The sequence below is a fragment of the Nycticebus coucang genome, chromosome 3 (assembly GCF_027406575.1).
Source record: "Nycticebus coucang isolate mNycCou1 chromosome 3, mNycCou1.pri, whole genome shotgun sequence".
Classification (NCBI taxonomy): Eukaryota; Metazoa; Chordata; class Mammalia; order Primates; family Lorisidae; genus Nycticebus; species Nycticebus coucang.
In genome coordinates, this window is record NC_069782.1 from 96,183,830 (window position 1) to 96,201,087 (window position 17,258).

The window sequence follows — 17,258 nt, forward strand, 5'->3', positions numbered from 1 at the left end:
CAACCAAGTAGATAATCTAAGTTGTGAAACTATGCATCCTCCCCCACCTGTGACATTCAATGAATCCATTTTCATTCTAGATAGAGAAATGCAGCTGGTAGGCATTTAATTTTCCTAAATTGGCCTTTAGACAAAAGGAAAGGTTGTCTGCCCTTGGATCCTGGCCCAGAGGAGCAGTCCCCACATGTGTCTTCTGGTCTCCTGTGCCTTACGAGTAAGGAATGGATGGGAGCAGACTTGGGACTATCGACATCTGTATAGCCTTTGGGGAAGCCAAGGGTCATCAGGTGGAAGTGGAGTGAACATCCCAGCCACTGAGCACCTGGGGGAGGAGCAGGCTCCATGCTCATCACATTTATTACTTCACTAAACAATCATGACAGCTCTGCGAAGTACACTCAACCAGCCCCATTTTACAGATGAGAAAACTGAAGCTCAGGACTTAAGAGATCCAGGTCTCTGCACGTGTGCACAGGCGCAGAGCCAGGGCTCAGAGAGCTTTCCTCCTGAGACACGGCCTCTCACACCACATGGAGTGCTCCAACAAGCGCTCCTGACCAATGACTTGGCTGTGACTCTGTGCCGACAGTGGGCTTAGTGGATTCAGAAGCTGCATTCCTCCTCCCGGAAACCCCCACTTCCACTGCATCCACAGCTTCGGCAGGACTCCCGCTGAAGCAGGTGGTGGTGGGGCGCCTGAAGAGGGAAGCAGTTCCCTTCTCCTTAATTGACTGTAAATTGCTCCAGAGCTTTTAATGAAGGCCGTCAGGAGTAATTATGTCCGCTGCTGCACGGCCACTCTGTGTAAACACAAAAGGCGGGGCTGGGGACAAGCTGTGCTGGGCATCTCTCTGCTGCTGGCTCTCCCGCCTCCTGCCTGCCCTCCCCACGGCCCCCCTCTTAATTCACACATCTGTTACCAATGACGGGCTCCCGCTGGGATGTGAAAACACAGACACATCCCAGGCTGGGGACCTGCAAAACCATCAAGCAGGAGAGGAAGGTCCAAGGAAGCCCAGCGCGATGCCCAGAGAGCAGACCCTGTCGGAGCTGCAGGACTGCCCTGGCCTGGGCCATGAAGGACTGACGCCAGCCTCAGGGAGCCAGTTCCAAGCACCAGGAAGCCAGCATGGCCAGGGCAGCAGTCTCAAGTGAGGTCTCCAGACCAAGAGCAGCATTACCTAAGAAGCTGTTGAAAATGCAAATTCTCAGGCTCCACATTGGAACACTGAATTGGGGGGTATGGTCGGCAATCAGGCTTGTGACAAGCCTTCCAGGGGATTTGGGAGGGCACTGGGGTTAGAGAACTGCATGCTGGTGGGGAAAAAAAGAACAAAACAGGAGAGGCTTGTTCTTTGCAGTTTATAAGATGGAGAAACTGAGGCCTGAAGAGCTGAGGCGGCTTACCCAGGGATACGCAGCAGGGATGGGGCTGGACACTGCAGACACAAGCCCATTCTCCAGGGGCCAGATGGCTGGATTTAAACCTCAGCTGACATATAATGAACTCTCCAATTTTGGACAAGTCTATAACATGGTGGAAAGGGAGACCTTCTGCACTGCGGTGAGGATCCCAGGCATGGCGGACACAGCGCAGGGTGTGTAAGCTGCTGTTAGTGCCATCACATGCTGTCCTGCGGTGTGACAGGGCAGGGATGAGCAAGGGTCAGGAAAAGGTGCAGTTTGTGTTTAAAGATGTCAGAAGGTTGGCACCGCCCCCAGGGACCCCCCCCCCCCGCCCAGGGCAACAACTGTTTGTAATTGGGCTGCGCTAAGGGGAGGACCCTCCTGCCCCTGTGTGTCTCCCCCTGCGTTGTTCCCTCTCCCATATGCCTCTCAGAAAGGCATGCCCCTGCCTGACGCTGTCACAGCCCAGGATGGGGTGCTCATGGACAGACATGTAGGTCATCGCACATAGAATCAGCACCACCTGCATGCCGCCCCTGGGCCAGGCCCCAGGGGGCCTCATTGTCAGAATGCTGCACATTCCGGGTCACCTCGCCTAGCAAGGCTTGGAAGACCTGGACCCTGCCCTCAAAGAATTTGTAATTTGGTCTATGTCCCTGGCTTTGCCCTGTCTGTCCACTAGAATACCGTGGGGCTGAAGGGGTGGCAGGAGCAAGGACTGATTAGGACAAACAACAGGGGTGACCAGGGTTGAGTTGAGCTGCCAGGCCCAAGAGGAGCTTCCCTCCCCAACTTCCTGCCCCTGTGTCACCTCCCTGCTCACTGAGTCCCTGCTCTACAGGTCCTTTCTGACCTCTAGGGAACATGCCAATCTACAGAGCTGGTGTCCCCAGTGATGAGACTCGCTCCCCTGGGGGAATGACAAGTGCCACCGTGAAAGAGACATGTGTGTAGACTGTGGCTCGCTTACCTGCTCTATGCTGAAGCTGGCCAGGGCAGCCTGGAGCCAGAGGCCATCCCAGCAAGCCACCAGGTAGGCAGAACTGCCCCCACCCCATGTTCTGGAGCAGCACAGGCTCCAGAAACTGGGCTAGATGAGCAGGGGGGACAGTGGTCAGCACTGCGATGGGGCCAGAAGCTGCTGCTTGGCTCCCGGCGGGGGTAAGCAGGAGCCTGGGCCCCATTGGCACTGCTCACCAGGGAACATGGAGACAAACGCCGGCTTCCTGCCCGTCAGGCCTGAGTTATCTACAACATAGGGTTTCTCTGGAGAGCTCATAAAGCAGCCGATGCGGCGAAGCAGGTTCAACACTCAATAATCTCTCCATTGCTCTCCAGTCGACACCAGCATATTCATCTTGAATTATCCTTTTCAAAGGCCAGATCAATCCTCAGAAGTGCTAGGGCTCCCACCACAGGCTCCTGCTGCCAAGAGAGCCGGGAAAGGAGGGCCCATGGGCAGCACCATGACACTAGGGCACTCCCTCTCCTTCACCCAGGGGCCGGAGCCAGAGAGGACCAAGGGTGTAGGGGCTTGCCCCTCCATCCACTGTGGTATGAAGGCAAGTGAGGAAGATGGTGGGCAAGACCCTGTGCCAGCCCCAGGGATGGGAGCTTTTCCTCTATGTCCACTCTGGTCTGTGCCAATGAGAGTAGAGCATCATGTATAGAGGAAAGAGACACAGGCTTAAATCTGGCTCAACAACTTAATGACTTTAAACTCTGGGTAGGTGATGACCTCTCTAAGTCTCAGTTTCCTCATCTGTAAAGTGGGCTTCATAACTACCTCCTTTATAGGGCACTGTTGAAATTGAATGGGCAAGGCAGCAAAAGGTCCTTGGAATAGCACCTGGCTTACAGGGGGGTGATCAGGAGGCAGAAGGTGGGCCTGTAGAGGGAAGCAGATCAGGGGATGCCCTGTCTGCAGAGCCTGGGTACCATCAGGTGAAGAGGGACAGCTGGCTCCAGGGAGCTCTGGGGCAGCCCAGCGTAGTTGGGCAGCAGCGGCAGGGGGCAGCCAGCCTGTCGGTAGGCAAGTATAATCACTACCTGGTGAGATACGGACTTGCTTCCTAATACCTGCACCACCTCTGTGCAGGTGATTGAGCCAAAGGGGGTCCTGGTCAGGCTGGAAGATGGGACCAGGGGCCTCTGGGTCTCTTCTACCTGGACAGTAAAAATGTCCCTTTGAAGAATAATACATAAAACCACACCAAATATTTGGGTGCTAGCACAGTGGGCTTTGGCCACATAGGACATCATTCCTGCTCCTAAGCTGCTTCTCACCTAGTTGAGAAAAGTACTAGTAAAAAAACATCATAAATGTTAACATCTGTTAGTGCTCACGGTGTGCCCAAGCACGGTTCTAAATGCCTGACTTTCATCAGCTTGTTTAATCCTCTCCACAACCCTGTGAGTAGATAACAATGTGATTATTCTCCTGGTTTTCCAACTGAGTAAACTGAGGCAGAAAGAGGTTAAGCGTAAGGCCATCTACATCAGTTGAAGATACAGGGAGGGCTTCTTAGAAGAGGAAGCATTCAAAGCCAAATTGCTCAGCAGGAACAATGTCCACCACTTGTACCTCTGTCATTTTCAAAGCTCTTTTAAAGCTCCCTGTGAAGTTGGCTGGAAGAGTATGATCAACCCCAGTTCCAGAGGAGGAAAACAAGCCTTGGAGAGGCCTCACAGCTAATAAGTGTAGAGAGCCGAGACCAGAACCCAGGCCTGTGCCTCCCTCCCAGTGCACAGGGCACCTTCCCAGAAGAGGAGGAAGAGGAAGGCATCCAGATGGGGGGACCTTCAAGGAGACCCTTGCACAGAGGGACAATTGTCCTGGGTGTTCAGGCCCTTTCTAGGTCAAGGGCTGACAAAACAACTTGATGTCCTATTCCAGGCTAAGCTATAGTTGGATAGTCAGGCTCACAGGTCCCCTGAGGCACGTAAAGAATAGTCGGATGAGGGGAGCGATGACAAGTTCAAAGTCGGCTCTGCCTGCCACTGTCCTCAGCCAGCTGGAGGGTTTTCAGCTCTTGTAAATTACACCTTCGGCTGGTTCCCCAGGAGTCCAAGTGTTCCCGGTTGGCTGCAAGCTCAGCACATCCTGGTCCTGACAGCAACCAAGCCAGGTTCATCTGCTCGCCCCCAGCCCGCACAAAGTGGGTGCCTGCTGCTCAGCCACAGCACAGTCATTCTTACTCTGCAACAGGGAAGTGAGGCGTGAACGGGGAAACTGACTTGCCCAAGTTCACACAGCTGCGTGGGGGCACAGCCAGACTTGGGAACCCAGGTGCCTGCCCTGGCCTTAGGCCTGTTCCCCCAGACTCAGCTGTATTCGCCAATCTTCCTTCCCCAGGAGCAGCTGCCCCTTAACCCAGCATCTTTTCCATGTGGCCTGTGTGACAGGCTGAGGAAAGACTATCAACCAGTGATTTTTCAACTGGGTATGCTATGAGAGGTGATTAGGTATGCTGAGAAAAATTTTAAAGATTATTAATTAAATTATTTTCAAAAGAAGTTCAAAACATAGTAAGTATATTCTTTTTTTACTTTTTTTTTTTGATCAACATAATTTAAGTGTGCCACAGAACTTTACAGGTTCAAGTGTGCTGTGTGATAAAAAAAGTTGAAGAACTATTCTGCACAATCCTGAGAGGCAGCATAGCAGGGTAGGCTGAGTATGGACCTTAGAGATTGAACTTGGAATTCAAATCCTGACTTTGCTGCTTCCTTGCTGAGGAACCTTGGGCAGCTTGCTCTCTGAGCTTGTAACACAGAAATCACAGTAGAAGAGACTTCCCATCACCACTGTAAGGATTAAATGAGATCATGGAGACGATCTAACTAGAACAACACAGGTACTAAATAATTACTATCGTTATTATGTTTACTTTTAACCACAACAACCTATTTCCACCATCTAAGCCACAACACAGACTGCTTGCCTCACTGTTGGTCAGTTTATTCCATCACCCTCCTCTGAAATGCCTCCCCTGTCATTTCATTCTGTCAAAACCCTACCACTCGGTGACACCTCTACTACAAAGACTTTTCCATCCTGTGTCCAGTAGCTTTTGGTTCCTACTTGTCATTTAACATTGGTTCTCTTCTCCACTCCAGACTGGAGCTCCATAAAAGCTAAGCCCCACAAACAGAATCTTAGAGTTGAGATTAAAACCACAGGCTTTGGGGTCAGGCTGCACTGGGGTCAAGTCCAGTTTCCATCCTCAACAAGCTGTCTGACCTTGTGCAAGTTACTTAACTTCTCTGAGCCTCTGCTTCCTCATTTGCAAAATGGCGATTCTAAGGCTCACTATTTTCAGTTTTCAATGAGGATTCCATGAAGCAATGTGTATGAAGAGCTCATCTAGGCACAGCATAAGTGGGTAATAAAAGATAGCTGCTATCTGGGGCTGCACACCCCTAGCCCACCCCCAGCACAGCCTGGCACAGGTGTTCAGTGCATGGCATCAGCAGCATGCCCACACAACAGGTGGCACATCATCATTATCATTAGTGTTATTATGGCTGCATCCAACCCACACCCGTGTGTTGAGGGGCAGTCCACAGCTGGGGCTGCCACAGGTTGCAGATATGGCCAGGCAGGGATATCCTGGGAATGGCTGCAGCCCACAAACTCCAACGAGGGCACTACTATGTCCTGTCATCCCCTTGCAGGACCAATGCTGCCCTGGAAAAAGGCAGAGAGCAGGCAAGGCCACAGAAATACCCAGGCCCTCTGTGGGGTTTTACAAGTCATCCCTCCTACCTCCCAGAAGGAGGCATAAAATCCCAGGTCTGTGAGGGCACCAGGCTCCTTGGTTCCAGCAGCTGATCTTCTGTGTGGACAGACACTAGATAATTTTCTTCCCCTAAAACCAAAACCCCCTTGCCAACATCTCCAGGGAGCCTCTGGGATACTCTTCCTTCCCCTCCTTAGGCACTCTACGCCCAGATAATGGCAGCTACGAGGCACCTAGAGCCCCTTTTCCAAACCTTAAGTCCCAAGCTCGAAGCCTACCAACCCAGGCGATGCCTTCTTCCTCAGGCCTGGAGGTACCATGTGACCACATGGGCAGAGCCCCCCTGGAATTCTCTCTGCAGCTAATGAGTGACCTTGGGGGAGGCTTCAGTCCTGAGCTGGCCAGCAACTTGTGGGGGATATTGGGCAAGCTCCTCCCTCTCCTCAGTTTCTCCATCTGTAAAGTGGGGCTGTTTGTCTAGAACAGAGGTCATCAAACTCTCCTCCAGGAGGCCGTGAGAGTTTATCACTGGCCCTCTGAAGGTCCTATAGGAAGGAGGTGAACGTAGAGGTGAGGAATACAGGCCGTCACACACACACCGCCACTGTCCATCCTGATCTTAACTTCCACCAAAGATGATTGCTCTTCCTTAGGGTAATACATAGATTACTGTATATTTTTCTTCTGTGTTATTTTCTGTCTGCTCCCCTCCCTAGGATGTCACTCCACCAGGTCAGGGATTTTTGTCTGTTTTGTTCATATACCAGTACCTGGAACAGTGTCTGAGGCATAGAACACACCCAATAAAACTTTTTTTTCTTTTTCAGTTTTTTTGGCCAGGGCTCCACCTCCAGCCTATGGAGCCGGTGCCCTACTCCTTTGAGCCACAGGTGCCTCCCCAAAAATTTGTTGAATGAATAAATGAATATAACTAGAATATAAGTACATATATATGTCTGTCTGACTATATATATATGTAGACTTTGAGTAAGATTACTTTGCCCAAATAGTTCCACAGTTTAAAAAAATTAAAAATCATCTTGCCAGGAGAAAAAAGAACATTAGTGGGAAAGCTGGTGAAATCTGAGTAAACTCTATCATTAATAGTATTGTATCAGTGTTTAATAATGCAACTCTCCTGGTTTCCATAATTGTATTATGGTTATGCAAACTGTGAATGTTATGGGAAGCTGGGTGAAGGGTATATGGAAACTCTTTGTACTACTTTTGCAACTTTTCTATAAGCCTAAAATGACCTCAAAATAAAAAGTTTTAAAAATAAACAAAAGTTAAACCCACTGGTCCAGACCAGTGCTCCTTAAAGCAGGGTGGATGTCCATTGATGATACTTGAGATGGTCCGGGAGTATGAAGACTTTTTTAATTTTAAAAGCTATAGGGCGGCACCTATGGCTCAGTGAGGAAGGACCCATATACTAAGGGTGGCGGGTTCAAACCCAGCCCCAGCCAAACTGCAACAAAAAATAGCTGGGCGTTGTGGCGGGCACCTATAGTCCCAGCTACTCAGAAGGCTGAGGCAAGAGAATTGCCTAAGCCCAAGAGCTGGGGGTTGCTGTGAGCTGTGATGCCACGACACTGTACCAAGGCTGACAAAGTGAGACTCTGTCTCTAAAAAAAAAAAAAAAAAATTAAAGCTATGTATTTAATACATGAAAACACAGTCAGCATCCCTGTCCTGGGATTTCATGCTGAAGGTATAAAATGGACATTTGTCTCTCTACGGGGGTGGGTCCAGTCCCACCACTCCTACTTTTAGAGACTCTCCCATTAGGTATAGGTGGGAGGTCCTCACTACCCTCTGCGCCCTTGCAGACTGAACAGAGACACATGCCAAGGGCTTAGCCAAGTGGACACTGCTGTCAGGGCCATGAGTGGTAGAATTCATTCATGATAATAGCAGTGACCGGCTGGCCAGAATGTCTGGCCAATTTACAAGCTGGGTTCTTCAGCTGTTGTCAATTCCAAGAGCTCCCACGAGCCTTCCGAGCCTTCCGGTAGAATGGACAGCCAGAGGTGGTTTCTCTAGTAGGCAACACAGAAGCCTGTCTGATACATTAGTTTCCTTTTAAAAACATGTTTACAGGACTTTAAAATCAAGTGAACAAGTTTAAATTACGGCTTCCATTTTTAAGCACTTGCTACATGCCAGCCATAGTCCTAAAGGTTTTATAATCTGCTCACTTGATATTCACACAAACCCAAAGAAGTCAACTTAGCTTTATTATGCCCATTTTGCAGGTTAGGAAAGTGAGACCCACAACTAGTTAGAGACAGACCTGGGATTCACACTCAGACAGTCTTGGCCTCATTTTCTGCATCTGAAAAGTGGGAGTGTTAGCCAGAAACAGTAATTATCAAATTGTCCTACCAGTAGTCCCAGGGGTTCATCACCAGCCCTCTGAGAATCCTTCAGATGGAAGGCAAAAATGAAGATGGAGAATATAGGAGGTTACCCCCCCCAACCATCTACCTGACTTTACTTCAGCCTAAGCTGATTATTCCTCCTTGGCACTTATTACTCTTTAATGCACCCTATATTTTTTGTTATCACCAACACCTACCAGGCTATGCCGTCTCCGTACAGTCAGTAGAAAAGCCCAAATCATACTAGTTCATCCACCTAATGTTCGGGACCCCCGGGACTCCTCACTTCCACGTCCCTATAGTCCTACCATCCCTGTCGCTTTGTCACCAGGCTTTACCAAAAGACTGCTCTAGGGTACCATGAGCCCCTCTTGTCCATGTCAGTCCTAAGGAATGGTCTGGTTAAGAGTAAAATGTTTCTCACACTGTGGTTCTCCCCTCTCTCCTAAGAGATGGCTTTTTCTCTTTAAAGAGAGAAGGGGAAGAGGGATCCAGGAGGAGGGACAGCCCCTTCCAGAACACTAGGTGCTGAAACCATCTTAGAAAAGGCCCCAACCCCTCCTGGCCGCTGGGTGGCCATCCCTGAGTGCAGGCCGCCCACACAGCGGCCATCAGCATGCACCCTCCCTATCTCCTGCTCTGCAGGGAGCCATGGGCCACTGGCAGATGCACCAGTCCCCGTCTGCTGAGACCGCTGATGTGGGGTCAGCCCACCTGAAAATTGCTTTCCCTGGGTCCAGACGAAACAGCTGGGCATTGATGGAGTTTGCAGAGAAATTAATCAGCACTGACTAGCAGTGGTGCCAGGCGCTGCCTGGGCCCGATTTATCCTAATGAATCCCGAGTTCCTACCTTAATAGCTCCTGACAAGACTAATTTACCCATGTGGGTGATTAGCATGGGCACTATCACCTTAATTACAGCTTGGACACTTTGGGGGTGCTGGGGGTCGTGCCTGGGGAAGCTCCATGGGCACCAACCTTGGTGACAAATGGAAGGACAGGGAGTCAAGGGGAGAGGAACCTTCAGGACACTCGACACCCACTCATTCACTGCTCACCAAGCAGCTGCTGAGGCCTACTTGGTGCCAGACACTGTGCTTGGCACAGAAGGTGTGAGCTCAGCCTGCTCAGCGGTAGAGGAGAGATAAGGCCACCTCTCTAGGAGAGTTAGTGCAAGGGTGAGAGGTGCCCACACATTCAAGATGCTTAACAGAGGCCCTGGCAGGAGGCTGCTGGCTGTCAATAGACAATAGCTAATATTCTCATTCTACAATCTGATAGTATTCATAAATACTGAAATGTCGACATTACAACTAGTTGTCAAGTTAATATTAATAAAATGAGTAAGAAAAGTTAATCATTCAATAGGGAGTCACAGAAATAACCATGACAGAACATGCTAGTGCTTTCATAGACTCAAAGATAAAGCCGGCGGGAGGGTGGAACGGAGGCTGCGGGGGCCTTTCAGGGCAGGGGACTCCCGAGCTGCACCTTGAAAGATGAGCAGGAACAGGCTGGGAAAGGAAAGGGTGCTGGCAGAGGGAGCAGCGTGGGCAAAGGCCTAGTGGTGAGAGAGGGGGTGTCAGGTACTGGGGGTCAGCATGTCTGGAGAGCAGGGTGTCTGTGGGAAGGGGGATGACAAGCCCAGATAAGGAGGTCACACCCTCCGTGGGGACTTGGGCAGCTTGTGGCTAAGGGCTCTTGCCCTCCTCCAGGGCCTGCGGTATTAACAGTAGTGGCCGAGGTTGATACTCACTGCCCACTGAGTGGACCCCTTCTGGACACCCTTGATCAGCTTGGCCAAGCTTCATGCTGCCACTTCTGTGTCCCTCCCCTGGGGCTATCTAGGGCCCTGATGCCCCAAGGGTCCCCATAAAATATGCCACATGCAGCTCAGGCAGGTGGCTGGGATGATAAAAACAGGACCACAGGCACGGCACAGGCCTCACTCTTAACAAGCACAGGCACGTACAGCGTCTGTGCCATCTGCAGGAAAATGCTCTCCTGGGCCCATTCCCTGGGCAGTCAACCCCATCGTTATCAACATCTCACCCCTGACTCACGCTGGGGAGGGGACACCTGACCCAAGGCTGCAGGAGGGATGACGAGCAGGCATGAAGCCAGCCCTGGACACCTGTCTTGCAAGATTCCCCCACACGCTCACCAAGTCCAGACATTCACCCCTTCCTTCTGGCACCCCAGGTTCCAGGCACATGCCAGGCATGGGGCTGGGTCCGAGGGCCGCAGTGATGGCCAGGCACAGGCAGGTATTACAGCACCTCAAGGAGCCCAAGAGAGAGGATGTCTAGGCACTGCCGAAAGCAAAGGAAGTCACTCCCTACCCCTGCTGGGGCAGATCCGGACAGCTCCTTGCCTCTGCCCAGGCATATCCAGGCAGCTCTCCACCCCTGCCTGGGCAGATTCAGGAAGAGGTGGCGACACCTGAAGGAAGCTAACCGATGTGTGGAGGCTCACCACATTCCAGCAGCCGGAGGAGCACCTGCTAAGGCCACGAGACAGGGACTTCCCTTCACACTAAAGGGGCAGCAAGAGGACCAGTGGGTACGAGCGGGACAAGCGAGGGGACAGAGGGTAGGGGTGAGGTCTGAGACGCAGCAGGGCTGGACTGCAAACAGCCCACATACCACTCATGAGCGCTGGCTTCTCTCTACATGGGCAGAGGGACTGAAGCAGACTGAGCAGGACCATCCCAGGGCTGGGATGAGAAACCGAGGCAGCAGGGGTGAGGGCACATCCAGGGAGACCACTGAGACCTGAGCAAGCTGCTGGGATAATCCAGGACTGGACCGTGGTGATAGGAGGGGAGAGATGAGAAGATTCTGGAATGATTTTGACAATAGAGCCAATAGGACTTCCTGATGGATGGATATAAGATGAGGGATGAAGAGAGCCATTGGGGAGGAGTCCGAGCTTTTGATCTTAGCAACCAGAAGGATGAAGCGCAGCAGGGATGGGAAAGGCTGCCAGGGAGGCAGGTGTTCAAGGGAGCCCAGGAGTTCGTCTGAGGAGCTGCCCAGGCAGAAAACATAAAGCAAAGGGTTGTCGGCACACAGGTAATACGTGAGCCACAAGCTGGACGCCACCACCAGGAGTGAGAACGAGGAAAAGAGACGCAAGAGCTAAGCCCTGGGCCCTGCAACGCTAAGAGGAACCAGCAAAGAGGCTGGGAAGGGAAGGGCCGTGTCCCAGAGGGGAAAAAGATCAACCACTGCAAGGTCACGGGTCTGAGGACGGACAATGGGATCTGGCAACACATAGGTCGCTGCTGACACTGTCCTGGCAATGCTGGTGCAGTCCGTGGAGCACAATCAGGAGTGAATGGGGAGACAGCACCCCTACAGCACCTGTTCTCATCCTAAAGGAGCCCTGGGGCCACTCGCTGATGATAGCTGGGCTGAGGTATGCGTGATGCCAGCCAGCCTAACCAGGGACTAAGCTGCTGATCTGTCCCTATGCCACCCGGCAGGCCTGGGTTCTGCTGGCAAGGGCTAATGCCCACATATACAGCAGAGCACACAGGGACAGGGATCCTGTTTGGGGAAGCAAGGCGATATCAGCAGACCGGGAGAAGGCAGAGCTACTTGATGACTTCATTTGGCTTCTGTCTTCTCTGGCTGGGAGATGGTCTTCAAAAAGATCATCACACAGAGGGAACGAGCCTGAGATGGGTTAGCAGACGGTAATGGAACATGCAGCCTCCGCCAGGGATTTCAGATGGCCATGCTGTGCCCTCCCATTCCACTCCCAAGCATTGGCCCACGGCTTGGAATTCAGGCAAGAGCAGAAAAAATGGAAGCTCAAAATGTTGGGAGTGGGACGGCTCCTGTGGCTCAGTGAGTAGGGTTCCGGCCCCATACACCGAGGTGGCGGGTTTGAACCCAGCCCCGGGCATATTGCAACAGAAAAATAGCCGGGCGTTGTGGCAGGCGTCTGTAGTCCCAGCTACTCGGGAGGCTGAGGCAAGAGAATCGCCTAAGCTCAAGAGCTGGAAGTTGCTGCAAGCTGTGACGCCACGGTACTCTACTGAGGGTGACAAAGTGAAACTCTTATCTCTTTAACAAAAAAAAAAAAAAGAAAGAAATTAAAAAAGGGGTGGATAAAAGTCCCAATCTTTAACCCAGGAAAACATGTGTACAGGAACTACATACAGAGAGCACCTGTAACCAAACTGCCATAAATTCCTTACAAGGAATTTAAAATGAATTAATACATAAAAATCCATACAGCCCTGCTTTGAGCATTCAGTAAATGCTGTTGTTATAATAATACATATTATGTGTATAGTATATCATATATGTTATCTTTATTATTCTGAAAGGCCCCAGTGGTGAAAATTAGACTCAATGGGTAGTTTCAGAGAGGCAGGTTTCATATTAATATTAGGAAGAGTGTTTTATTCCTGGAACTGTCCCATAGCACAGAGGTGAGATCATGAGTTCCTTATCACCGGGTGTCCATGCAGAAGCTGGATAATGAGCCCTGGAAGGGAAAGTCTGAAACATCAACCCTGCACCCAGCCTGCCATGTCCACAAGAATCCCCACCCACCTGTGAATGGTCCAGGGCCCTGTGGGTGCAGCACATCTCAGGGCCTAGAAATACCTGGGGCCACCCAGGCCTACCAGGCTCATCTTTTCAATGCCCTTTCATTAGCAAGATGGCACAGAGAGGCACCCAGAGAGGTGCAGAGCTGTGCCCAAGATTGCATAGCAAGAAACCAAAACTGGGCTCCTCACTTTCAGGCCATGGCCCTTACTGCTCCCATCCTGATATAAAAGGAAGAGAAGAAGCCGTGAAGGTTCTGAGCCAACCTAGCACTTACCCCTGCCCAGAGAGATGAGTACAGTTGTCTTCCAGCTCACTGAGTCCCCTCTCAATCCCACAGGGCCCCCTGGAGCCAGGGATCAATCCCCACTGCACTAGACAGAAGGCCCCGCTGTGACTGCCAAGTGCAGCCTTAACCGGACTGAGTCCTGGGAGTTGCTCCCAGAGGCCGATCGATGCCAGCATTTGCAAAAGACAATCAAGATCCAGAGCCAAAAACAACAGAACAGGGCCTGCAGGAGGGCTCCCTGAGTAGTCATCCAGCCTGATTGGTCATGTCAGCACTGAACAAGCCATGACTACCCCTCCTGAGCCCACCGCATCATCTTCCCTGCACCACAGGCCTCCGAAGACCCCACGCTCAGGGATGAGTATACGATTCCAGGTCAGACACAGGACCTGCACTACTCACTTGAGAGGGGCCCTCACCTGCCCCAGGCAGCCACTAACCAGGGTCAGTGAATGGCTGGCCATACCTTGGCCCCAGTGGCCAAATATATTCCCTCCACCTCAAAGAGATTTCCCAGAGGACGATGTTATTAACATAGACACCAGGGGGATGATGAGCCGCTGACAGCATGTGCACTCGTTTGCCTATACACAGGTACGTGCCTTGGGGACTGGGTACCCACGCTCTGGTCTGTGCCTGCCCCATGCCAGGTCTGAGGGGGCAGGGAGCCACAAATGAGCACCAGTGAAAGAGTACAGCTGTGTTACAAATCCAGTAGCCCACAACATCCCTGACCCAGTCCAGTCAGAGGGTTCCCAAGGGACTTGCAGGTATACTACCCCTGAGTTTGAACTAAGCCTCTGGAAGGGCACCCTAAAGAAGCAGGCACTTCCTCCACAGATGGCCCCTCAACACCCAGATCCCCAAATCCCAACCTTAAATCCAGCCTTACCATACTCATCTGTTGCCAAAAGCGTAGCCACTTTCCACTGAGGGCACCCCCCCCCCAAATCCCTGGAAACAAAGTGCCACTGGGCCATAGGGACAATCCCCACAATAGTCAGATCACACCCACCATGCCCAGCAACCCCCTCCAAAAAAGCTGCCACCAGAAAGAGTGAAAGGGACTGCTCACAGGGGAGTCTGGGTTAACCTAAGGTACCCCCTTTAGCAGAGATCTTTGAAGAATTGTGCATGTGCTCTGCCACGCACCTACAACTGGTTTTATATGAAGGAGTGTTATATAAATGACTTACTAGGCAATTATCTTAATATCCCTCCCCACTCCAAGCCATCCTGTCTCATTTTCAAGTGATGCTCCAAAAACACGCACCACACCGACCCCTGATGTGTACAGCTTCTGGCACACAGCCTCTGCCTTTGTACCCAGAGAGGCAGACCCGAGGGTAAGAAGCCCCAGACAACAGGTACTTTCCCTAAAGTGGCACTAAGGAGAATGACAGGACAGAGGCTACCGGCAGAAGACGATAGGCCCTTTTCAAGTGCCGCCTTTGCTTGTGTGCTCACAGGCATGGGCACCTTCCCACCAGCACAGCTGCAAGGGGGTTCCTGCAATTCACTCCCATCTCCTGAGACGCTTCTGTGTCCCTGGAACTGAGGTAGGGCAATGGGGTCCTTCTCTCAGTGATCCCCCTCTCCAGTGGCAGGCGTAGGAGTCAGGCCCTTGGTAGCACAGGATGCTCATGATCACCTCCTAAAGGGCTAATTTATTTTCTGATGATACAACCAGACGTACCCAACGCTGAAAACTCAGTGATCATAGAAAGTACAAAAACAAATGCCACAATAGCTGCAGTCTTCAAACATCTGCAAGGGCTTCGAGTGGAAGAGGAATCCATCTAGTGCTGGATGTGGAAGTCGACACCTGGGGCTCCATGTGCTCAATCCCTGGCCGTTTAGAACGCCCCTTTGTTGGGATGGCTCTCCACAGCAAGTACTGAGTGCCCCATCCCCGGAGGCATCCAAGCAGGGCCCCAGATGAACACCATGGAAGAGATTCTGATAACGGATGGAAGATGGTCTCCATCTCTAAGACCCTTTATTGGCAGGAAGGGAGGGCACCCCATGCCACCCAGTACACCCACCAGCCAGTGTCCACTCACCCACGGGTGTGTCCTCACTGATCAGCAGGTATGTGTCAAAGAAGTGATTGGTGAAGAAGGGCAGCCGGTTCACCTGGCCTGGAAGTCAGAGGACAAGAGAGTCAGCCAAGCCCCCCACACCAGCTTCACACACTCTATAAGGTCAATTTCTTGGCACCCAGAAGACGAAATGGCAGAGAATGCCAGTGGGCAGGCAGGCAGCAGTCAAGTTGTATGGCCAGCGAGGCCTCCAGCCACCCGTGCCTTCTGAGCACGGTCTACATGGGGAGCTGCTTGAAGTGCAAAATACACACAGGATTTCAAACACTGTGTGTGAAAAAAATAAGTGTAAAATAGCTCATTAATCTTTCATATTAATTACATATTGAAATGATACTACTTGGATATAGCAGATCAAGGAAAATACATTATTAAAATGAATTTCACCTGTTTCTTTTTACTTTTCCAATGTGGCTCCCAGAAAAATTTAAATTACACATATGGTTTGCATTGTAATTATTTATTTCTCTTTCTTTTCTTTTTCTTTCTCCTCCTTTCCTACCTTCTTTTCTTCTTCCTTCTCTTTCTTCCTCCCTCCCTCCTTCCTTCCTTCTTTTTGAGACAGTGTCTCACTCTGTCACCCTGGGTAGAATGCCATAGCATCACAGGTCACGGCAACCTCAGTCTCTTGGGCTCAAATGATCCTCTTGCCTCAGCCTCCCAAGTAGTTGGGACTATAGGCAACCACCACAATGCTCGGCTATTTTTAGAGACAGGGTCTGGCTCTTGTTCAGACTGGTCTCAAACTCCTGAGCTCAAGCAATCCACCCACCTCAGCCTCACAGAGTGCTAGGATTACAGGCCTGAGCCACTGAGCCTGCCTGTCTTTCTTTCTTTCTTTCTTTCTTGACAGGGTCTCACTCTGTTGCCCAGTCTAGAGTGCAGTGGCAGCATCATCGTGCACTGCAACCTCAAATTCCTTGGACTCAAGCGATCCTCCTGCCTCAGCCTCCCAAGTAGCTGGGACTACACATATGCATGTATGCCTAGCTAATTTTTTCTATTTTTTGTAGAGATGGCATTTGCTACCCTGTTTCCCCGAAAATAAGACATCCTCCAAAAATAAGACCTACTTACAGGAAAGATAAGACGTCCCCTGAAAATAAGACCTAGCGCATCTTTGGGAGCACACCTTAAAATAAGACACTGTCTTATTTTCGGGGAAACAGGGTATATTACCCAGGCTGATGTAGAATTTCTGCCTTCAATCAATCTTCCTGCCTCAGCCTCCCAAAGTCCTCGGAATATCAGAATGAGCCATGGTGTCCAGCCCTGTGCTGTGTTTCGATTGAGCAGTGTGACTCTAGACAGAATGTGAGCTCTGCAAGGATAAGGGCTTGGTTGTCCATGGCAGCCCCGTGCCCAGAATAGGGCCTAGCACCTATAAGGCACATATGTGCCTGCAGACACCCACTCTCTTGTGTCAGGAACACAACAGCCTCAGAAAAGGACTGCTGGCCAAGGGCCTGGCCTTTTTGGAAACCTCCCTGTGCCTCTTTCTAGCCCTGTGATCATCCCATGTCTCAGTTTACCCAAGTGTAAAATAGCAATAATAATAGGACTGACTTCATGGCTAACCTGGGGATTAAATGAGATTACATACATAAAGCACTATGCACTGTGCCCTTGGCACACACCCAAGTGCCCAATAAATGGTAGCTATTACTAACACCGGCGGCTATTCTTAACATTGGTATCAATAAAGACACCACCATTGCAGCCAGAGGGGAAGGGTTCTGGTCCCTGCTGGGGGCCTTGGGCTCTGTC

The 17,258-nt window shown here is 51.1% G+C and overlaps 1 protein-coding gene across 1 annotated transcript in view; it reads right to left on the reverse strand.

The window, feature by feature from the left end:
* CDH23 (cadherin related 23) overlaps positions 1-17,258 on the reverse strand; it is a 419,225-nt gene that overhangs the window by 354,168 nt on the left and 47,799 nt on the right. The window contains exon 3 of the mRNA XM_053586252.1: positions 15,453-15,530. Within this exon, the coding sequence (XP_053442227.1) occupies positions 15,453-15,530 (78 nt within the window). The remainder of the gene's footprint in view (positions 1-15,452; positions 15,531-17,258) is intronic.